Source organism: Rhinolophus hipposideros (assembly GCF_964194185.1).
Source record: "Rhinolophus hipposideros genome assembly, chromosome: 1".
In the NCBI taxonomy this organism is placed as follows: Eukaryota; Metazoa; Chordata; class Mammalia; order Chiroptera; family Rhinolophidae; genus Rhinolophus; species Rhinolophus hipposideros.
The window spans coordinates 36,784,218-36,809,154 of NC_138047.1; the positions used below are offsets into that span (position 1 = coordinate 36,784,218).

Genomic DNA, 24,937 nt, shown 5'->3' on the forward strand with positions numbered 1-24,937 from the left:
TAAAAGTAGGAAAAAGGTTGAGAAGCATAGTAAGTAATTTAGGGCAGAAATTGAGAATTAAGAATGAGAATCCCTCGGTCTCTCCTATCTTGAATCAGAATCTCTCATGGCCAAAAGCAACGTGGCTTCAGCAGACCTTGCCCTAACTCAGCCATAGTGTTGAGAGTTTGAATCCCAGCTCCATTTAGCCACCTAGTTGGATAGAAACAGCTTCTTCCTCTGAGAAAGAGGACTAGAAAGACCCGCCTGCTAGCTCTTAGAATGTTGTGGCCATCAAAGGGGATCAGCCTATGCCTAAGATTTGCTATAACACCCAACATAAAACTGAATCGTGGAGCTTTATTGCATGTAGGAGAAACTCCATAAATGTTTAGTGAATAATTGAATGAATGAATGAGTGAATGAATGAGCCCCGTTTGCTAATTATCTTATTTAAATCAAAGACTAAATACAGAAATGACTTCATCTTTAGAGTTTATATAAAACTTCACCAACACATATGACATCATCATTATGAAGGAAGCTCTTTTCCCCACTAAGCTGCTCATCCTTAGACTTTCTTCATCAGGACAGAACTTTTTATTCCATCATTTGTGATACGGCTTGAAATGCACCGTGCCTGAGAAAGATAACATCGAGACTTGAATGACATTAAGGAATACATGACTGTTTTCCTTTTTTAAAAGCATGTTTTCATAAGGACTAAGGGGAAAATTTGATTGGTTTTACATTTTAAACAGTAATATAGTGTACTTTGGTATCTGCACTGCTAAAATGGAGAATAATGTGTGATCTAGAAGCTAGCCACGTTCCGCTCAGGTAGGCTATAAAAGCGTCCTTCTCTATGTCCTCCATCTTTCTACCCATGAAATTTTGGAACTCCTGCTTAATTAAACCTGACAGGTAGCTATAATATTGTTTTGAAGTTAAAAATAAAAAGACAATATAAACACCTAAATTATAAATTATATATATATATATTGTACATATATCTATATCTATCTATAGCTTTCTATATCTATATCTAGACATACATACCTGACTTGGAAGACTATTAGAATAGATTACAGGGAATTCTATTAATTTATCCCCACATAACAACTGCCCACTAATCTGCCCTTGCTATGATCAAAATAGTCATCACAAACACCATAATGAAAAAAATCCACATGAAGAAGCGGTCTATGACTTTTGCAACCTTCTTCCATTCGCTCCCCTTGGAATTGGTGGCCTTGTGGTCTTTGAGGCATTTGGCAATGTATTCGATATTCCTTGTCAACACTTTGTACCGTGCACAGTAGCTGTCAGCATCCCGTGAGTTCCCACCCTGGCACCCCAAGTCATTCTTTAAGAGTTTGTTCATTTCCTTCTTTCTGGGGAGGTCTTTGTTCCTGGCTGTTTTCAGATTGGTCTCTGGAAATTTGCCATAAACCTTGGTGAGGTGGTCCCGCTCCGTGTCGTGGCGGGGGCTAAGGCAGCTCTCCCCCACGTCGTAGACAAACAAGATCCTGGACATGTATTTCAGGATGACCACGCGGGCCCAGTGTGGCACTGGCCGGGCCTCGGCTCCGCAGAAGTGGATATTCATCACCATAATGGTCAAGGCAGTGGAGGCTGTGATCAAGGCCATCGTGGCTATGTAGTATTTGCCTGGAAAAGAACAACCAAGTTAGCTTAAAAGTGGCCTCATGTGTGGCGCAAGAAACAAACACTTATTCTAAAGAAGCTATACACACTAATGGTTACTAGTATAGACTGTCGAATCAAACTTCCCGGGTTCAAGTCCCGACTCTGCCACTTCCTAGACTTGTGTCCTGAAATAAGTTATAAAATCCTGCAAAGCCTCAGCTTCTTTATCTAACTCATAGGAATAGGGTGAGGCTTAATTGATACATGTGAAGTCCTGAGCACTGTCCCTTGCACTGAGTTAAAAGGTTTGTTTAGGTTTGCTGAGAACATGATGTGAAAAACTTCCACTTTCTGAAAACAAAAAATTAACTATCTGGGCCAGCTCTCACAATTGTCTTTGGACCTCATTAACGTGAAAGCTCAAAAAGGAGACACTGTGACACTATTAGTCTTTAACGTGTGATTGCATGAAGCAAACATCCATGAATAAGAAAAACTAAAGAAGAAAACAATGAAGATAAGGGCACAAATTTATGACATATAGAACAAAAAACTAAGAAGATGAACAAAACCAAAAGCAAGCTATTTGAAAAGAGTAATAAAATTGATAAACTTTAATAAGGCTACTTGTGGAACAGAAGTAGGGTGGTAGGGGAAAGAGAGGACATTAAAAATAAAAACAAAACAAAAATTTAGAAAACAATACAATAATATAAATAGCTGAATGACAATACACTTGAAAAACCTAGATAAAATTTCTAGAAATATATGTCAAATTTATGAACACAAATTTTTGTGAAAACAAAGAACACTTGAATAGAAATGGGAATTAATAAAATACCTCTACTGCGCACCCTCCAAAAATGCTCTAGGGCCAAAAGATTTTATAGGTGTGTTTATAGGTGTGTTTTACCAAACTTTTAAAGGACAAATAAATCATATTTTATGCAAGTTGTTCCAGAAATAGAAAAAGAGGGAAAACTGTCTCACTAATTTTGTAAAGTCATTTTATCCTTGATTCCAAAAGTAACAAGAAAGGCCATTGCAGTTACAGACATATTTGAGAAAATTCTAAAAAATTATTAGCCAACTAAATCCAATGGTGTCTTAAAATTGTAACTTACCATGATAAAGGAGAGTTTAGTTCAACATCAGAAAACCTAATTCATCTTTTTTTATGGTAGATTAGTATTCAATTGTATGTATATACCAGATCTTCTTTACCTAATCATCTATCGAAGGACAGACAGTTGTTTCTATGTTTTGGCCACTGTAAATAAAGCTGCAATGAGCATCAGAGCACATATATCTTTACGAATAAATATTCTCAGATTCTTGGGTAGATACCCAGGAGAGGGATTGTTGGGTCATATGGTAATTCTAATCTTAATTTTTTGAGGAACCTCCACACTGCCTTCCATAACGGCTGCACCAGTCTGCATTCCCACCAACAGTGTATGAGGGTTCCTTTTTCTCCACAGCTTCTCCAACACTTATTCTTTGTTTTATTGATGATAGCCATTTGGAACAACATGGATGGATCTTGAGATTAATATGCTAAGTGAAGTAAGTCAGACAGAAAAAGTCGAGAACCATATGATTTCACTGACATGTGGGATATAAAACTGAAAGCAACAAAGGAACAAGACAAACAAACATAGAAACAAAAACTGATAGACACAGACAATAGTTTAGTGGTTACCAGAGGGTAAGGATGGAGGGGGGTGGTAGATGAGGGTAAAGGGGATCAAATATATGGTGATGGAAGGAGAACTGACTCTGGGTGGTGCACACGCAATGTAATATATAGATGATGTATTACAGAATTGTACACCTGAAACCTATGTAACTACTAACAGTTGTCACCCCAATAAACTTTAATTTAAAAAAAAAATGAAGAAGGAAAATTAATTAATTTTTAAAAAAGAAGAAAACCTAATTGACTATATTTATGGGGTAAAAGACAAAACTTACATGATTATCTTAACAGATGAAGACAATGTATTTGATAATGATTATCAATGTATTTGATAATGTTCATCATCTGCTTATTACTTGTTAAAAGCTCTAAGTAAACTGAAAATAAATGGGACCTTTTTTAATACGGTAAAGACTATGGGCCAGAAGCCTAGATTAAATGCTACATTATGAAGAAAACTTCAACACATTTCTCTAATACTGGAAGTATATTTCATAGGTGCTACAAATAACAAATTGTGATCGTTAATAAATATTCTCAAGATCTGTGTGTACCCTTCCTTAAAAAGATATGTTTGATATTATCACAGAAACAGGACAAGTAATGCTGACAAAATTCCTAAGACATGACCTAAGACATCTCTCTTCAGAAATTGATTCAGCTTGCTATTGAATGTCACTACTAAAGAAAAGAGAGGGATTTGCCAACTGATCCTGCCTCAAATAGGTTTATGATTCGATGTCCTCACTGTCAGTCATTTCTGCCACCGGAAAAGTAATAAAAATGCTGATACATCTCTTCCTCTTTATTAGTGGTGGTGGTAGTGGGGCGGGGGGAGGGATGTAGAGAACTTTCTGTGTCTATTTCTTTATAAGGGGTGTGTGTGTGTGTGTGTGTGTGTGTGTGTGTTTTCTTTGGAGAGACATAACAAGAAAGAAATTTCCAAACAGAGAAACCAATGTATAACATCTGAATAGTAGTGAATACTGGATTCAGTAGAGGGTAAAACGGTACTACAATATCCCTTTGATAGTGGTCTTTAAGTCTTGGTGTTGTGAAATTTCTCCTCATTGCTTATTTTAAGAAACTACAAATTAAGTCTAGCTTCTTTTTTTTTTTAGGTCTAGCTTCTGATTTGGGTAAGCATCTATTACAACAGCACATCACTGAGATAGAGGGTGGCAGGAAGTAGGTATTGAAGGTGTTAGGAGGGATTTCAGAACAAGGAAGGTAAACAAAATGGAAGGTAGGAATGGTAGTCTCAATCTACACTCCTACCCTTAAAGAGACATTTCATTATTGCATTTTTTTCTTTAATTAAAGTTTATTGGGGTGACAATTTCATTATTGCAGATTTCTGAAAATGTGTTCTACTTTATAATCACCTCAGATTCCCAAATCTTGCCCAAGATTGCTAAATCAAACTTTTTGTGCATAGGAACTTGCATTTTAACAAGCCCTCCCACACCTATTATACCAAGTAAAGGTTGAGAATTATTCTATTAAAGATAGATGGTAGACTGAAAAATCTACCATTTTTATCATGTCTGTTATTTTCCCCAAGAAGAGACCCCTTTTGATGTGATAAGATAAAAATAGTCACTGTTTACTTGGTACATACCATATGTGCCAGGTTCTGTGTTAAGCAATGACCCGTGAGGTATCAGTTACACATTTTACAGATGATGAAGCCGAGAGTCAAAGACTACATAACTTAGCTAAGGTGGATCAAGCAATGAATGGTGAATTCAAGAGTTCAAATACAGATTTCTTCAACTTCAAAACCAAGGCCTTCACCTATAAGTCAGTGTTTTTTAGATTTGAACAGAAAGTGCACCAAAATCACCCAGAAGACTTGTTAACACAGATGCCAGCCCTCACACCCAGAGTGTCTAATTCAGTAGGTCTAGGGTGGGCCCTGAGACTTTGCATTTCTAAAATGTTGTGGGGTCTGGGAACCACACTTTGAAAACAACTGGCTCTAAACTATAGTGCCTCTCACTCTTCTTTTGTATCAACCTGGGGACCAAAAGATCAGTTTTATTTCCAACAACCACATCTGTATTCAAAGATACAGAAGCTACCAACTGAAGTATGTGACAGCCTGTGTTGAGTGTGAAGCTGACCTAATTGTTACGAGTTTAAAGGCATAGACATAACCTCAGTCACTACAAAGTGAGGCTTAAAGAATAAGACCCTTTAACTCACCTATCAGAGGCACATTTTCTGAGGCCGGCATGATCTCTGCCACCATGAGCTGAAATACAGTCATGGCCAATAGGATGGTCACTCCCAGGGAGACCTTTTCCCCAGAGGCTGCTGGTAGATAAAAACTCAAGGGAGCCAGAAAAGATATAAGGACGCATGGGATAAGGAGGTTGACGATATAGAATGAGGACCTCCTCTTCAGAAGCAAAGTGAATGTCACATCTGGGTAAGGCTCAGAGCAGCAGCCATAAGAGATCACGTTCTTCACAGCAGGCATTCCATGGACCTCCCACTCCACATCTTCAATGAAGTCAGAGAGGTCACCACTGTCCAGGGCATTGAATATGTCCACCTGATTGCCATTGTAGGTCCAGGAACCAAAGGTCAGGTTACACTGCTGGTTATCAAAGGGGAAGTAGGTGACATCAACCACACAGGAGCTTTTGGTGATAGCTGGCGCATCCCAGGTGATCAACCCATCATAACGCAGGACCACATTTGTGTTCACAGGCCCAGAAGATTCATCATCAGCCCTGGAGGTTAGAGGAGGAAAATGAAGCAGCTTGCTAGAAGACCTCACCAGCTTATCACTCCAGACAGCTCACCAACCTGTGCCCATCACTCTAGTGTCTTTGGCAATGGATCGCCATTCTCCCTATCACCTTGGCTTGAAAATCTGGTATCAATCCTAATTTTCCCTTCTCTTCCATCTCCTGTCACTAGTCAGGGCCAAGTTCTCTTGGATTCTTCCTTTAAAGCATCTCTGCTCTATGTCCTTTCCTCTCCGTTCCCAATGCCACTCTCTCCATACAGGAATAATGATTTATACATTTGGCCAAAAGATAAACCTGTCAAAACCAAAATCTGACAGGGAGGCTCTGCTTACCTGATTTTATTAACTTTGGGCACAAAAACATTAACACTGCTTTTTGTTTCTGTTGGAAGAGTTGTACATGTTTATTGTAGAACATTTGGAAAACAGAAAAAAATTCATTCACCATAATCTACGAGATAATCATTTACTCTGGATAAATTTTCTTTTTGCTCTGTCAACGTTTATGCCAAGCATTTTTGGGTGCAGAACTTCTATTTTCCTTTAGGGAATAACTCTGTCACCACTGCCATTGCAAGGCGGATGGATTGTTGACCAAGTGAGGATAGGAGTTATGACTTTCTGTCAAGGGGCACAGCCAAAGATAGACTCTATAGGAAGGGAGCTAGGGAATGCATACCCTAACCTCGCTTTCTTTTCTCCCTCCAACTGCCCACTGGTGCTTCCCATTGGCCAAACCCAACCAGAATACAGAGGGTAAGGGAGCCCACTGTCTGAAAACATCACCCCAGCTACTCAGAAGGCGTTTAAAAACATGGCTATTTATTCACTTCATGACCCATGTCTCATTGCTTTATCTCTCTGGTTTCTCTGATCACATCATTTTACAGCCCAAAATTTGCAATGGTTTCTTTCCTATTGTCCACCAAATACTTCCAAAGTTCCTTAGTTTAGTGTTCTAGGTGTTCCATAATCTACTTCCATTCAACTTTCGACCCTGATGTCTTCCATTGGTCTCCTTCACTCACACTCCACCAATCAAGGCGGAAACCCTCACACATCTTGTGAGTTTCTCTCTTTTACTCAAACTTTCTTCTATCTAAAATATTCTGCATGTACAAATCTAATACATCCTTCAAGATCCACATCCTCTGAGCAGCCTTCCCTGCCTTTCCAGTCAGATGAACTCTCTGTCTTTGAAGAGCCATGGCACTCTATTTCTATATAATAAGAGATTTGCATTTTTACGCAGTATTATATGATTTTATGTACATTTCTTATTAGACTATTCCTTGAGGTCAGAGACTGAGTTTTTAGCCCCCAACACACTACAGAATGCCCTGCACAGAAGAGAGATTTAACAAAGAAGGGTAGGTAGGTAAGTAAGCGGGTTGGTTGAATAAATAAGGCTCATTCTCCTTTAGAAAGTGGCATGATATAGAAATATCAGAGACTTTGGTTCAAAACCTGGTTCAGGTTTTGTAACCTCAAGCAACGTATATCTTTATCACTTACCTGTAAGAGTAGAACTTCAAGGTTTCTTTTTAATTTTTATATTAAGTAAATAACTATGTATATTAATTTCTTACTGCTATTTTAACAAATTTTCACAAACCTAGTGTCTTAAAACTACAAATTTAACATTTTTATAGTTCTAGAGGTCAAAAATGATGTAGGCAAAGTTGTGTTCCTTCCAGAGGCTCTAACAAGGCGAATCTGTCCCCTTGCCTTTTCCAGACTTTAGAGGCTACCTGCCTTCCTTGGAACAGGCTTCCTTCTTTCCTTCACTCTGACCTCTGATTCCTTTGTGGCATCTCCTACTTTGACCCTGCTGCCCCTTTTATAAAAACTCTTGTGTTTTTATGGGGCCCACCAGGATAATTTCATCTCAAATCCTTAATTTAATCACATCTGCAAAGTCCCTTTCACCAGGTAAAGTAACATAGTCATAGGTTTCAGGGATTAGGGTATGGACACTTTGGGGGCCATTATTCCATCTACCACACTATGTAAAGCCCACCTCTGCCTGACACACAATAAATGTCCGAAATATGTTACTTTCTCCTCTTCCCCTTCTTTCTGTTTCTAACTCCGTCCCATGTTCTCAACTAGAATATGAAAACATTAAAAGAACAAACTTTCAAAATGGAGGTCAAGAGAGCAGTATTCAATAATATGACCCTAAGAGAATATTTAAATTGTTTTACTTTCAGGCAGTCCCTCCTCCCTTTCTATATCTGATCAAAGACTGTGCTGACTGTAGTTGTTTCGCACTTGAGTCCAGCCTTTTCCAGTGCAGGCTATAAAAATCCCATTCCCTGAAAGTGGAGGAGTGGGCTGACACCAGAGAACAGTGAGAGTGGAGAGAACCGTGAGAGTCAGTGAGTTCTTTCAGTCCCCAGAGAGTGCCTGGAACCTCAGCATAGCCTGTCTATTTACTCAGTCCCACAATCCATTCCTTTTTCTATCTCCAAGGACTCCATCTCTCAAGTATCTCCTTTCGTCTCTCCCATGTTGAAAGTTACCCTCTTTCCTTCCAAGGATAACTTTCCTTCCTGCATTGTGATTTCTTTCCTCCCAAGTCTCCTTCAGGATGTCACCTCTCTTGGTCTCTCTGGCTCCTCTAGTCCCTGCCCAACTCTGTTCCCAAGTCTATCTTGCCAACTTCCCTTCCCACCGCTCTTATCTCTTTCTGCACCCCGCTCTCAAGAGTAATCAATACCTGTTGCTGTTATTTTTACACCTTGGTTTTATTCTTGCCATTTGACTTCTTACTAATGTGTGCTCTTTCAAAGGTCATTCATAACTTGCAAATAGGCAAATCAAAAGATCCCGTCTCTGTCCTCTCAACCATCTGGGTTACTTAAATGAAACTTAAAGCTAAATTCTAGATAAACCTTTCTGAATACAATAGGGCACCCAATTCTTCTCTAGGTCTAAAATCCAAGTATTAAAACTTCCTATTAAAACCTAACCATTAGAACTCTCTTGTAATAAATGCACATTTGGAATTTCTGTAATCCGCTCTTTACCTTTTCTACAAATGTCAGGAATCTTTGCAACCTCTTATACTAACCATTGTATTGGCCATATCCTTATACTAAACAACCTTACCAAAACTTTGAGTCCCAATTTGTTTATTCCTTAGTGATTTGGTAATAAAGCCAGTATCTGCTTAAACCATTATATTCATGAAGAGTTCACTACCTCTTGGAAAAATTAATTGCTTAAGTTATTAGTTATTATTTTTTAAAATTGCTTATCTTCTCTTGAACTTCTACTCATTGTCTTGGGTTTTGCCCTCTGGAGCAATTTTGTCTCTTTTTTCTACCTTATTTTCTCTATGATTGCCTAGGATGGCCATCAAGTCTTCCTAGGAACTCCTCTCTTCCAAACCAAGAATCAACAAATACAACTCCTCATTTGAAGCAGCTTCCAGGCCCATCAGCATCCTGATCACTCCCTAACAAGTCTAACACCTGGGTTCAGGCACCAATGGTGAATCTAAATATTAAGCATTTTCCTGCCCAAACTATCTTTATCACACCTGACTGGATCACCGCCTGGATCACCCCTCTTTCCCTCCATTACCACTCAGAAAGCCCATTTTGTGGTTTACGATGTTCTGTGCCATCTTCTGAGAAGCAGTTATATTATATTTGGGATCAGAAGATTCTGTGGGTCCAGAGATTCAGCTAGAAGGACCAGGGTCTGGGAAATGGATAGGACTGGGGTCCCTCCTTTGCCCAATCCTTTAACACTCTTCAGTTCTCTTGTCAGTTGGCTAAAAAAAGGCAAATGACATCTGACCATAATTACATTTAGAGTTTTGTCTAAATAGTAAAATTATGATATTTCTGAGAAGGAGAATGCAAAGAAAAGAGAGGATCTGAAACAGAACTATCTGTGACAAGAGGGGAAGGAAGACTCAAGAGTCAAACCAGAGGAACAGAAAAATGTTGATGAATCAGTGTATTAAAGGCTTTGTGTGTAAAAGGATGGAGGACAGAACTCACACATTTCAAGGCCAATGATCTGGGGTGGGGAGGGAGAGAGAATGGGGACAGAGTTTATCAAAGCCATAGAAGGTTTATGTGAACTCATGAGCACATAACTGGCTTCTCTGATAAGTGGGGACTGGGGTAGGCTTAACTTAGGTTACCATGCAAGCTTGCAAAGAAGCATTTCTGCAGGAGCTGGTCATTGCTTCAGCAAATTAAAGTGGGAAGGAGAGGAAAACCAACATTCTTTTGTTTTCCAGAAAGAATTGTTAGAACTTATACTGTGTTTCCCCCAAAAGAAGACTGGATATTATATTAAAGTTTGCTCCAAAAGACTCATGAGGGCTTATATTCAGGGGATGTCATCCTGAAAAACCATGCTAGGGCTTATATTCCGGTTAGGTCTTATTTTCGGGGAAACATGGTAGAATGCTATTGCTGATCTACGTAACCTGTATTCTCCGATTACTTTCCTGCACCCTGTGGGTGAGATGAGGTAATGGACATGTTTCCTTCTCGCCATGTGTGTTTGTGTGTGTGTTTGTGTGTGTGTGTGTGTGTGTATGTGTTGTATGTGTATGTGAGAGAGACAGACAGAGGGAGCGAGAGAGAGAGAGAGAGAGAGAGAGAGAGAGAGAGAGAGAGAGAGAGAGGTGGTGAGCTGGAGTAATAAAGCACTACCACTTGGATGTTATCTTGCTAGAGAAAAGATATGGAAGATTCTTCTGGCCACTCAGAGTGGGGATTGGTTAGCAGGATCAGTTCTATGATTCAAGAGGTCGTAATCCTTGGAGGAGCTCTCTGGGTAAAGAGTAAGACTAAAATCCAGGCTCCAGGATACCAGTGTTGCTTCCTGAAGAAAACTCATTCCCACTAGAAGGCTGAGCTCTCAGAAGAGCCCCTGTGAGCTGCCCCTCATTCACCTCATTCTGAGTCAGAGGAACCTTTCCCAACCCACAGAAACTTGAGTTCCAGAATAAAAAGAGAGAGAGAAGCCCCTTTTGAAAACAGATGAAGCAACTGAGCCTGAATTGTGGCCAAGCAATCTAGTTCCTTCTCAAAGTGTGGTCCATGAACCAGCTGCACTAACACCTGGAGCTTACTGAAATGCAAAATGTCAAACTCTACCCCAGACCTACTGAATCACAATCTGTATTTTAACAACCTCCTCAGGTGATTTACGTGCACTTTATAGTTTGAGAAACATAAACCTTACTTACCCGTTTACTCAAGGCTCCTTGCTCTAGAACCAGGAAAACGCCACTGGTGATTTTAGAATCTAGTTCATCCTCTACTCCACACAAAGTTCAAAATCCATAGGCCAGCTTCTAGCTGACCCATTCTGATTTAATCTTAGTAGTATCATTGTTATTGATACATGATCTTGGACAAGGGATCACCACTACTATGGGTTGAATTGTGTCTCCCCCAAATTCGTGTGTTGAAATCCTAGCCCTCAGCACCTCAGAACGTGATCTACTCGGAATAGTCATTACAGATATCATTAGTTAAGATGAAGTCACACTAGTGTAGGGTGGGCACTTAATCCAGCACCTTATAAAAGGGAAAATGTGGACATAGGCAATACATAGAGAGGACACCATGTGAAAATGAAGGCAGCGCCTTGGGTGACACTTCTACAAGTCAAGGAGCAACAAAGATTGCCAGCAACCACCAGAAGCCGGGGGAGAGGCGTAGAACAGATTCTTCCTCACGGCCCTCAGAAGGAACCAACCTTGCCCAATACTTGATTTTGCGCTTCTAGCCTCCAGAACTGTTAGCCAACACATTTCTGTTGTTTAAGCCCCCCCGATTTGTGGTACCTTGTTATAGCAGCCCTAGAACACTAATACAGCCTCTACAACAGTTTGTTCTCTGAAAGGGGACTGTTATCTCTAAGCTTTTATGTGCTATTATTTTATCATCTAAGATTTTAGTACCACAATTTCAGGGCCTAACAACATGAATTGGTACTGAATGTATGCATGCTTTAAATATTCCTTTTTCATTATGTTAAAATTCTGTTAAATCAATATGTTCCTTCCTGAGAAACTACTGACTTGCACTTACTTGTTATATAGGACAATATCTGGCCTCCACACCAGGTCGCTGGGGATCCTGATGGAGTCCAGACCGTCATACTGGTCTCGATTCCACGTGAGATATGCATCATTCCAGATTTGGCGGATCCACAAATAGACAGTCAGAATTTGGTTTCTTTCATCCTGCACAATGAATCCAGATACAACTTTGTCCAGCAGACACCTCAACAGAATGCCTTCCATCTCTAGAACACTTGTTCTTCACAACAGGATTTCCAAAAGCACTAATCTATTTTCAGCACATAAGTAGGAGCTTTTTCAGTCCATCCCCTTGCTTGACTGCCTTAGTGTTTGGAATGTAAAGTGAACAAACATTTAAGTCATCAGATCTTGGCATGGACCAACTGCCCAAATTGCCCCCAAAATTGATCAACTGGTGGTCCACTTCAATGAAAAAGTGAGGAAATATTTCCAATGGACAGAAAAAAAGTTTTTCCAGTTTCATAATTTTGTGTAATTAAACACCTGTAAGCACTACATAATGTATGTCATCTTAAAACACCACTTTTCTTTGTAATTCATATAAAATTCACATAACATAAAACTCACCATTTTAACCACTGTAAAGTACACGATTCAGTGGTTTCCAGTACATTCACATTGTTGTACAACCCTCACCACTATCTAATTCCAGGACATTTTCATTACCCCAAAAAATAAACCCTATGACCATGAAGCTGTCCCTCATTATTCCTTTGTCTTTCTCACTGCCCTCAGCAACCACTACTCTACTTTCTGTCTCTATGGTTTTGCCTATTTTGGACATTTCATAGAAATGGAATCATATACTATGTAACACCATCTTTCTTTAGATGATCTAAGACTATTACTGTTAATGACCAAGATTAGGTAACATTTAGTGAAATTAACGTTGTAGAAAGCTTCCTTTCCCTGGTGTCTCCTTCTTCCACCAGCTTGCACCCAGGGGTATCTGTTCTCATCCCCTCTCAAATTCGCAGTTAAAGCATCCCTCTGGAAAGCATTATTAGTTTCCTTCTAAGCAACATGCCAAAGAGTCACCACTGTATGATACTCACCATATCCTTAATCTGAGAAAGTGTAATCTGCAGCGTGACATTCAGGACTTTATCTGTATCTTCTACTGGACGAAGAGCATTGGAATAATCTTCAAAAAGGTCATTAAACAACTTCTGAGCATATTTTCCATCTGCTGTTTCAACAGCTGCTCAAAAAGAGACATATCAACATTCAGTGTCATGTATTTCAAGGAAAATAACAACAGACTGAGGACTAGAGTTGGGATGATCCAGCATTGGCTAAGGACAATCTTTGGGTCGATGAGAATTATTTTTCTGGCATGCCCTACCGTGATCAGCACCAGTCAGTAAGAAGTATGGAACACTTCTTTGCAGTTAGATCATTGGTGTGTTTCCTGTTCCACCCCGCCTCCCACTGAAAAGGGCACCCACCAGCCTCTTACCCCTCAGTCTAGAGGCAGCAAAGTAAATCCAGTAAAAGGAGATGCAATAATGGGGCCAGTTCATCTTTTTCCTGAACCTCTATAAATTCCCAGCCAGGCAGCACAATCTTCCTCTTTCTTTTGTGAGTGGGAAGGATCTAGGTAAAAAGATACCCACTCTGCTGCAGACTCCAGTAGCTGATGGAGAGCGCAGGCTTGCACCGCACAGAGAGCCCCAGGTCCTGAGATCCAGACCCGCCCTCCCTCCCCTCTGGTAATCCGAGACTGGCAGCTCCAGCAGCTGAGATGCCGGGAGCCCCAGGTGGGTTAGGTCAGGCAGTGCTGCTCTGGGGGGGGGGGAGGGGGGCAGGAACCATCCCAGTTGAGGGTCTCTAGTCACCCTCAGCAGGAACATCCAGTCCAAAATTTTGGTGGCAAGAGAGGTAGGTGCTCAATACCCCTAAGATTTTACCTTAATAGAATGGGTACTTTTTTACATCTGTAGCAAGCAGATTCAGCCTGAATCCAGGGGCTAAAGGAAGCTGAGCAGACCCAGCCATGGGGCAGCCCTCTGGAAAGCCTATATGCCCTTTGAGCAGCATTTGAGGAAGGAAAGAGAAGTTCCATGATCTCCAGAACAGATGGGCATTTGGGTTTCTTCTCTGCCTTCAGTTGTCCCACTAGATACAGATCCTGTGTAGTATGTGTGCATCTGTGTGTGGGGTGTGTTGGAGGGGAGAAGAGCATTTCACCCCCTGTGGAAGCAGTAGCATGTGATTTGGACCTAAGTTGGACTGCCAGCCCAAACCCTTCCTAGTTCTATAATACTGAGCCTCCTGAAATAGACTGGGAAAATAATATGCCCTCTCTCCCAGAGTTGCTGGGATACTGTATGCAAAAGCACTTTGAAAATGGTCAAGCTCTCTGTAAATGTTAGTGATTTTCACCTCTGATTGGCTGTGCAGATCCAGAATTTCCATATTTACCAAGTCCATATTTACCAGGGTTTACTGGCTCTAAAAAAAAAAAAAAAAAAAAAAAAAAAAGTTCAAAGTCTACTAACTAAATCAGCAGGAGAATGATTCATAAGTAGTGATGGTGTTTTCAAGGATGCGATCCCTTTGCTACTTCATACAATTTCTCATATGTGATCTAATTTTGTTCCCATAAAAGAATGTCAATTTTCAGTTGTCATAGATAGCCTGCTCTCCTCTTGCCTGGGGAAATTGCCTTGGAAAACCAAATGAAGATCTTTTGGTCGCCTGGAATCAGAGAAAGGAAATTGGATAGCTCTAGTTGGTCAGGTTACAGCTGGCTGATGAGTCACCCTGTCCATCTTCAGGAATATATCCTCCAAATGGAACAGACACTCAAGCTGTCAGCTAAATGTGTTTCTTAATTGCCTATGCCCTTCTGTTGATTGTGAAGACATTATTTTCCTGACGCCCTAGTCTGACTCACCCATCAAATGACACAATTCCTAGTGCCCACACTCAGGCCTCCTTCAACAAACCATCCACTCTGAAATCTCAGAGGCTAAAGGTTCTTTTGAAGTTGAATTGACATCTTCTTTCACATGAGGAAACTAAGGCCCAGAGATGCCCAGTCTCTAGCTCTTCCTTAGTTCAACACCATACAAAAAAGAGAGACAGACAGACAGACACCGACAGATAGACATAAAGACAGAGAGGGAGCTGTAAAATAGTGGTCCTATAGCTTGCAGGACACCAATAGGAGAAGAAATCCATTAAATTCACTATTTAGAGTTCAGTAAGGCTGAAAGCAGCTGGAGAGGCTTTAGACTGATTTTCTAAAATATGGGCTCAGACCATGAAAATAATCTGAATAAACTTCAGCCATACAGAAATTTGGAACCTTCCATGTGTACCCCATTTCCTGAGCACCCACTAATTTAGGATTGGTCCTATCTATTGGCATGTTAATTAAGGTTCACAGAGCTCTAAAACTATTTCAGTTTGGAAGTTCATGATTCTCATGCCAGCAGCTACCTTTCCCAGGCTCATGGGTAGAAATTCTGACAGCATCTCACCACAGTTTTTGCAAAATCATCCCCTGAGGGAGTATACTCTGGCCAGAGAAAAGGGACCCGCAATTCAAAATATTTCTAGAGAGCACAATAATCCTTTCAACATCTGCACCTTTTGAGAAGCAGGAGTCCCAAACCACAGTAAAACATTCCAGCCATTTCAGAGTTTCTGGGAGCCAAATCCTCCGCTATAAACCAATGCTGAGGCACTTATCTATTGCCAAATATGATATTAGGATATTAGAGACATTCCATAAGATATTCATATTTTTTAAACATAATTTGTATTATATAAGCAACACATGTCTACTGTAGAAAGTATAGAAAAGCAGGAAAAGAAAGGTCACCCAGAGGAATCCAACCAGGCAGAGACAGACAGGGTTCCCACAGCAGCCATCTTTCTTAAATGCTCATGTCCTTGAGATCTGGAAGGATACAGGCCATCAGCACAACTTTGTCTTGCTCCAAACAGATCCTGAGTACATAGAAGTGAGGATGCTTCTAAATGGTCTTCCTGCTCTTCTGGGGTTGCATTGTAGTTCACACACAATCTGCTTTGAATGGTGTACCATCCTTTCCTGTCCCTCTCTCCTCCCCTCAGGGTCCCTGCTCGACCCTTTTTGGTTGAAGCTGCTGAGAACCCTTTGCCCACTGGGGTCAGGTCTCCTGGAGCAGCCCTGGCTCCATTCCAGAAGGCTGATGGCAGTGCTCCAGTCCCTTGAAATAGAGCCCCTGCCTGACAAAGAGTCCCAGTGAATTTTTTTGCTAGAAGACCCTCTCCCAATAGAAGAGAGGGAATGGAAGAGGACAAAGAGGTAAAGAAGACAAATACCTTTATTCTGCTACACGTATTTTTCTTAACAAAAATTGCAAAAGTCAAACATAATGTTGTATAAAGGGTTTTACCCCCACAAATTAATGTGGCATGAATATTTTCTCCATTTCATGAAATCTACAATCAGAATATTTTTAACCCACGAAGAGCTCTTAGAGACCATCTAGCTGAGGCCCCTCATTTTACAGATGGAAAACTGCAGCCCAGAGAGGGGGTAGACAGGAAAGGATGCTGACTCTCCACTGAGAGCCAAGCCAGAGACCCACAGCCTCTCTTAGGAGGATGAGCTCTAGGCAGAAGAGAGCTATCTTGGGTGCTCAGAGCTGTGACACCTGCTAAACACTGCTCCCCAATTCAGTGAAACCTCAAGAGATGCTCCATGGGCCTCCATGCCTGAGGGAGCACCTATATCACTGCTACTTTCTAAATTTGCTGGGTTCATCCTGGGCATGTACCTCGAAGTTAAAAACTCAAATTCCTTTAAAGGAATAATCTCCCAATTCTTTCACCACACACTAGAGTCTGGGATAAGTTCTGGTAGCCCGAGGGCCAAGTCATGCCCAACAGTCTACCCACTAAGGCAGAGCTCTCTGAACATTTTCAGGGTTCTTTCTGTCTTTATTTTTATAATAAAGAAAAGCAATATAATGCCAAGTTTAATAGCATAAATTCTGGAGTCGAACTGCTTGGATTCAAGACCGACCACCTATCACTTACCAACTGTGTAACTTTGGGCCGATTACTTAACCTCTCTCTGCCTCGGTTTCTTCATCTATAAAATGGGGACAATTATAGTAGTGCATGCCTTTTAGGGTTGTTTTGAGAACCAAATGAGTAAATATTAGGTTGGTGCAAAAGTAACTGTGGTCTTTGCAATTATTTTCAACCTTTTATTACTTGGGCACCAACCTAATATATATGAAACCCTAGAAACAGCACTTTGCCATAAAGAAGTGCTAAATAACTGATATTTAGAGGGGGGGAATGCACCCAAGCATTTTTTTAAAATATTGAACATGTAACCTGTAGCCACAATTCCATCTATCTATCTATCATCTATCTATCTATCTATCTATCTATCTATCTATCTATCTATCTATCTATCATCTATCTATCTATCCATCTATCCATTTCTCTCTCTTCCAACCCCAACCACTGTCATTCTCTCTCTGTTTCTCTCTCTCTCCCTCTCCCTTCTCTTTTTCACCAACTTCTTGAAAGACCTGACTAGAGGATAATTATTTTATCTGACAAGCAGTTTGTACTATGGGTGGGAAAATATCAGTCCTGACATTTTCTTGTTGTCCTTTTTAATTGCAATATTAATATTATTGTCAATCCACAGTAGATTTAATTATTTACTTAGTTTTGTAGTAGTTTCTCTTTTTTTTCAGATTGAGCATATAATTTATTGTTCAAATCAGGATACTTTTGAGAGTGAACTGGAAACTATGCTGGGACAATTCCAGAGCAGCAGGCTGGATGTTCACCCTGGACAATCTATTAGGCTCTGTGCTCAAACCCTCCTAAGAGGAGACAAAACAGAGTTTTCTAAACATAAGAACTTGCTTAAACTCAAAGTAGCTTTAGTCCAAGATAGCTTTATTTTAAAAGCGAATTGTGTTATTGAAGAAAAGGCTATGTTCTCTCCCAATTTTGACGGTGGTCCAGGGCTGCTTTGGAATTATGAAGATGTGTAAGGTCCTGGGCCCCGGGTTTTTGAAACAGGCAGGCAGGAATCAAGGTACTTTGGACCAGAAACAAGAAGTAACAGACCTTGCTGAAAGTATTTTCAAGTTATAATAACCTGGTCCTGGGCCTTCACGCCCGGGCTCCGACAGAGGGACGGCGACCAGAGAGGCAGACTGAGATGCGTGGCCCAGGGGGAGCCAGAGAGCTACCATCCACCCACCCCTCCCCTCCCCCACCCCCTCAGTGCGGTGTCCCTCTCCCCTCATAGTTTTTAAATCCTCTTATCCCCTTTGTGAGAGCCAATCAATTTAAGTCTAGCACACGGTTGGCAAGCTCATTTTATAAAGGGCCAAATAGTAAATATTTTCAGCTTTACAGGCCGTATGGTCTCTGCAGCAGCTATTCTTCTGTGCCATGGTTCTGGGAAAGCAGCCATGGGCAATGTGTAAGTGAGTGAGTGTGTTCAATCAAACTCTCTTTATAAAAATGGGTGGCCAGCCATAGTTTGCTGACCCTTGATATAGGTCATTGAATCCTTAAATCCACTTGTCGTGCGGGGTGTCCGGCGGGGCTGCCTGCGGCGTCTCTGCTCCCGCTCCCCACATAAGAACACAGGACATGGTGAGGCCAAAAAGGAACACCCACGGAGCCATAGATAGGGAAGTCATACCACTATGGTCTCACTGGAGGCTGGGTTTACACGACGTGCGACCTGCTGTCCGCTTTGCTGCCAACCGACCGACTCTCCTCGACTCTCCTTACTCTCCTTCAGTCTCCTCCTCCACTCTCCTCGGCTCCCCTCCGTAGCCGCGGCAGTTATATCAGTGGCCAATGGCTTAATGACTACAGCTGATGGCCAACCAGCCACAGCTGACGGCCATCCACTATCTGAGCCAGCACCTCTCCACATGAGGCCGAGAGCCTGGAAACTGCTTTCTGGGGCTCTGTCCCCATACCACTTCACTAGGCTCAAGAAAACTGCAGTAGGGGCCAGTGTCCCAAATGAAGATGGAGCACAGCCTGAAGGGAAAAGAGTCATGATCACAAGCTCAATGTGGGCAGACTCGCAGTGAGGAAGGGACTGACCCTGAGTGTAGCTCAGCCGGTTAAATTCAAACTGTGTGTCTGTCATACGGGGTCTCTGGTCCCACTCCCCACACAAGGACGCAGGATATGATGAGGCCAAAAAGGAACACCCACGGAGCCATAGATAGGGGAGTCATATCACTATAGTCTCCCTGGTGGCTGGGTTGGAGACACAGGAAGCAGGAGCCACACGATCCACAATCTGCCATTCACTTCTCTGCCTGCCAACCAACTAACCAACCAACGCAGCCACAGCAGTTATATCAGAGGCTAATGGCTAACTGGTAACAGCTGATGGCCCACTAGTCACAGCTGATGACCATCTACTACCCAAGCCAGCATCTTTCCTCCACGTGAGGCCGAGAGCCTGGAAACTGCTCTCTGGGACTCTGTCCCCACAAAACCTAAAATTCAACTAACTCTCTATGATAATTTCCTGTTTTGTTGAACAGTTTCCGTCCACTAAGTCATCTGTCAACACCTCTCCAACAAATTAGAGCCCTTTTATGAAGGATTGTTGGGAATACTTGCATCTGCACATTTTTAAAATGTTCCCAGGTAGACATTTCTCCTCAGTGTCATCATAATTATATTTTTCCAATCTCTTGGGCAAGATGAAGTTGTTGTTTAACAAGGCAGTGCACACTGAAGATGTATTTATTCATTACAGCATTTAACAAATTGTATGTCATGCAGGGTGTCACGTGGGGTCTCAGCTCCTGCGGAGCCATAGATAGGGGAGTCATACCACTATAGTCTCGCTGGCAGCCAGGAGAGACACACAAAGTAGGATTCACATGATCTGCAATCCGCCGTTCACTTCTCTGTCCGCAAACCAACCAACCAACCGACCAACCGACCAACCAACATAGCCACAGCAGTTATATCAGTGGCTAATTGGCTAACTGGTTACAGCTGATGGCCAATCAGTCAGAGCTGATGGCCATCTACTACCCGAGCCAGCACCTTTCCACGTGAGGCTGAGAACCTGGAAACTGCTTTTCTGGCTCTGTCTCCACAGTGTCCCAGTGCCATATCAGAGTCCTAGAGAAAGGGAGCTCTCATGTATAGAAGGAGCCTTTCCATGAGGAGCCAGAAACATGGCAACTGGAGAGCACACAGCAGCCCTGTCTGGAGTCTGGGCAGGTCTCCTCACCTCCACACAGTGACCATTTGAGTGTCAGGGACAAGGAAGCAGACTCCCCGAATATGGGTTACATGCCCAGTGATGAAAGCAACTGTGGGTGGCTACCGCCAAGGTAGGGGCTGAGAGGAATGACCAGCAGGGAGATGTTTCAGAAGTAGGAGGACATGCGAATCCCCCTCAAGTTCCCATGAATGAGACAGGGCTCTGGTAAATTCACTGAGTCACAGAACCCTGTTTTATTCCTAGGATAGCAACCCTATTCCTCAACTGTACCCAAATCCATTTGGTGTGGGGAAATGCAGGGGAGATCAGAATAAAAGGGATTCCAGAGGGAAGGAAGGAGGACCTCCAGGAAAACAGGAACAGTAGGCCACACGTCTCAGTGTGGTGCTGGCACCAAAAAGTGTTCATGCTGGTGTGGGGCCGAATTCCTCGTTTTGTAACCACATATGTCTGTGTCACATTCTTTCCCCATGTGCTTCTGGCAATGTGTGCGGTAGACTAGAAAACTCCTTATGGCAAAACCCAACAGGACAATCTCTTGGTGCGTCTGAGCAGAGTGAAGAAAACATTCAACTCCCAACTTTTCTAAACATGTCATAAAACGGGCATCGTCTCTGACTCTTCTCAGTCTTATACACCTCAGCATTGGTTCACTAGTGCTGTCATAACAAAATACCACAGACTGGGGGGCCTAAACAACAGAAATTCATTTTCTCACAGTTCTAGAGGCTGGAGGTCCCAGATCGAAGTGTCTGCAGGGCTGGTTTTTTTCTGAGGCCTCTCTCCTTAGCTTGTTGATGGCTGTCTTCTCCCTGTGTCTTCACACAGCCTTTCCTTTGTGTGTATTTGTGTCCTAATTTACTCTTCTTATAAGGACACCAGTCATACTGGATTGAGATCCACCCCAAAGACCTCGCAGGACTTTAATTACCTCATTAAAGACCTTATCTCCAAATACAGTCACATTCTGAGGTATCAGGGGTTACAACTTCAACATTTGGATATTGGGGGACATAATTCAGCTTATACTACCCCACATCCAATCTGTCAACAAATCCTGGCAGCTCCACCTTCACAACAAATCCAGCCACCTCTCAACCCCTTCACCACTGTTATCCTGCTTCAAGCCATCGCCAACTCCCCTCAGCACCACTGGGCTTGCCTCATCACAGCAAACTTTGCCCCACATTCCATTCTTCAGACAGGGGCCAGGTGGTCCTTTTAAAGCACAAGTCTGACCATGCCACTACTCTGTTCAGCCTTCTCCAGTGGATTTTCATTTTGCTCAGAGTAACAGCCCAAATCCTTACTCGCAACAACAAGGCCTGTACTTTCCATCTCTAAGATTCTCCCCCTTGTGTACTGCACTACAGCCACACTGGCCTCTTTGCCATTGCACAAACACACTACGCCACTCCTCGTCAGGGCCTTTGCTCTTCCTGTGCCCTCCTCTTGGGGTGTCCTTGGCCATATTCTGTTGGCTCCCTTCCTTCTTGGTTCAGCTTAAATGTCACTTTTTCAGAAGGCCATTTTTTGACAAGCCTACGTAAAGCAACACTCCACCCACTCTGTCCATCTCCTCTTCTTCACTTTCTCATCACACTTATGATCGGTTGACATTTGTGTGTGGGTGGGGGGGAGGCACTTGTTCGCTTATTGTCTAATCTCCCTACTAGAAATTAAGTTCCATGAGAATAGGGAGTTGGCCTTCTTCTGTGCTGTACAGAGAAGATATTTATTGGTTGAATAAATGAGTGACATCTAGAATGGGAAAAAGAAATCTAAGGAATTAAACAGTAAGAAAAACTCCAGCTTTCAGACAAAGGAAGGTGAATGTATTTCCTATGATTCGTAAGCTTACCAGAATCTTTTTAGCACTCATCGGTGGGATGTTTTTTATAGCCTTACATTGCTAGTCTACTGCTGTATTCAACTATTTAAACCTATGACAAAGGAAAATTCCTTGAGAACGTGGATCATAATTTCTACTTCTCTATTTGTAACCTGTGCCTTATTTATAGTCCAAGCTCAAGAGGAAAGACCACCAAGATTAATTAACAGTGTCTGCTATTGATGCAGGAAGAGGGTATAGGGGTGTCTCCCCCATGTCTCTGCTAACATAATGCAACAAAAGTAACATAAACACACAGGAGGAGTCCCGTGGTCCAGATTCAAGTCCTGGAACCACATTCACTCATTACGTGAGCTTAAGCAATCACATAATTTCTTCAAGTCTCAATTTTCTCATTTGTAAAAAATGATAATTACAACATTTACTTAAAAGGCTATTGTGAGGATTCAAGAGAAACAGATAAAGTGCCAGGCACATACTTGGCATACAGCAGGCTCTCAATAAACGTTAATATGATTCCCCTGCTGAACCACACAGGCTCCCGGAGTCCGCAAAACCTCCACTGGTAAAAAGAGACCCATTGGTTGCCAACAGAAGAGCCAAGTTCATGAAGAGACACAAGCAGGTGATAAGGGATATGCAGTTTTCTGGGTCAGGAGAACAGCTGACACACGATACAGGATATCCGATGTCTACAGGTGAATGATCTGGGGACTGTGGCAGGCTCTGGTATCTGTGCTTTGTCAGAGGGCGCATGCTATTCTCCCCGAAATCCCCTAAGGGAATATATTTGAAAGCCATAAAATTATACACAGTTGAGTAGGGGGAGTACCCCATGGCTGCTTGTTATTTCTGGGTTCTTTCTTCATCGTGAGCTGAGGTGCCCCCAACTACAAGACCCTTTGGGCATCCTTGTTAGGCCACTTGCTTCTTACAGCTTTTCTGAAATTTTCCTTTGTTCTTGAGTTTCTGATCCTTTCTCACTCCAGGATGTTCTCACCCCACTGGCTTTTTAGTTCCTCTTTTTTTAGCAGCTTGTGTGGTTACAATTGCACAATATTTTCTTGCTATTTGTAGTCACCATCTGCCTGATGACAATGCAAGAGTTAGGTGAAAGACAAGCCCTGCAGACTTAGGGAGGTGGCAGGAGGGGAACTCTCTTCTCCTCTTAACAGTAGCACACTCCCTTTAGGTTGCTGATCTGCATGAAGAGGGATGGGGAGATGCAGAGACAACACCACGCACACCAAACTCATAGCCTCCACGGGCACCTTTGAGCTATACTAACTACCCACATCCTCCACGGATGTGCCCCCCGGAGAAGTGGTATGTCTCTGTGGCCCCAGATCCTCACTTATCCCTTCCCGCCCTTGCCCTGGTCCTGGTAAGCAGGAAAAAAAAAGGGGTGTGTTAAGATAGGAAAGAAATGAGAAGGGGCTTTCTCACCAGAGCAAGACCCTTGTCCATCTCCCATCGCCACCTGCTCTCAGCGTCCGAGCGTCCGAGTCTCATCTGCTCAGGCCCACCTAGCAAAGAGAAGTTCCGTGGGAATGAGAAGTACGTTTGGGAGAAAGGCAGAAGAAAGAGTGTCCTGATAAGTAAAACAGGAGAACCAGAAGACTTTATTCCCAATTTTTTCCCCCAAAACCACTTTTAAATTTTCTATTCTCTATTTCTTCTCACCTGTCATTGCCACTGACCTAAGCTCTTTACACTAGATCTAAATGAGAAGAGACCGGGAAAGCCACAAGAATGTCAAGGTCCCTGGCCACAAATGAGCCAGGTCAAGGAGTATGCCATCGGTGCTTTTCCGAGCCATGTTGAAGTCTGAGACGCACAGGAAAATCAGTAATGCTGATCCTGTATTTATGATTTTGATATTTTTGTTTGTCAGGCCCTTTTCACACTAATTTTGAATTTTTAAAATACTGCATTAAAATGTTATCTACATTCATTGAGAATTTTGGGACCTCGTTACATAAGAGCTGGTGTCGCCCTTGTCTTAGCCCTGGTTAGATTTAATCCAGCTGATGACGCTCCTTGCCTGGTTGGTTTCTTTAGGAAAGAAAAGCTGGAGACTATAAAAAAATAATCTAAAAGAATCAAATTCTATTTGATAAAATATGTAACTTCAATCCTACAAAAAGAATTGGAAGAAAGAATGAAATTCTCAACCACGAAAACAAACCAAATTTTAGACACAACGTAGATCTTTTCTAACAAAGCCAGGGTACTTCACCTTTTCAGCCACAAGGTGTCTCTGTAAACTCCCTGCAGGTCCCTGCACAGGCTACTGAGGATAACGTCATACGTGAAATCTGCGGCTTTTAACCAGCCCTAAAGAGATGGTACCAAAAACCAGTTTGAAATGTAACAGGCGTAAATACCAAATCTTCAGAGAGCCATCCATTTATCCAGGATTTCTGGCTACTAGTTAAATGCTTCTGATAATAACTCTGTTAACAGGTTTAAGCTACGAAATAGGTTATTAGAGTCAGTTTGTCCTAACCAATGTACTTTCTAGAATGTTCCTGCATTATTCTTTCTTTATCTCTTAGCCAGATTAGAGAACAGAAGACCACCCTGCCATACCCAGATAGGATATCCCAGGAGGGTTTCGGAGGCACTTGTTTTACCTTATTTGCAGCACTAGGTCTCTCACT

General features: G+C 42.0%; 1 protein-coding gene across 2 annotated transcripts; it reads right to left on the reverse strand.

Annotated features, from left to right (window-relative positions):
• Positions 1 to 1,108: 1,108 nt before the first annotated feature.
• CHRNA9 (cholinergic receptor nicotinic alpha 9 subunit) lies at positions 1,109 to 23,794 on the reverse strand (the record flags this gene model as incomplete). Of its 2 annotated transcripts, none has more annotated exons than XM_081049657.1 (5): positions 1,109 to 1,650; positions 5,537 to 6,069; positions 12,161 to 12,315; positions 13,230 to 13,375; positions 23,721 to 23,794. In XM_081049657.1, 5 exons carry the CDS (start codon positions 23,746 to 23,748, stop codon positions 1,109 to 1,111), a joined length of 1,404 nt encoding a protein of 467 aa, XP_080905783.1. The 2 variants fall into 2 exon arrangements, with proteins under 2 accessions (XP_080905783.1, XP_080905782.1); XM_081049656.1 differs by lacking the exon at positions 23,721 to 23,794 and adding an exon at positions 13,634 to 13,697.
• Positions 23,795 to 24,937: the final 1,143 nt, after the last annotated feature.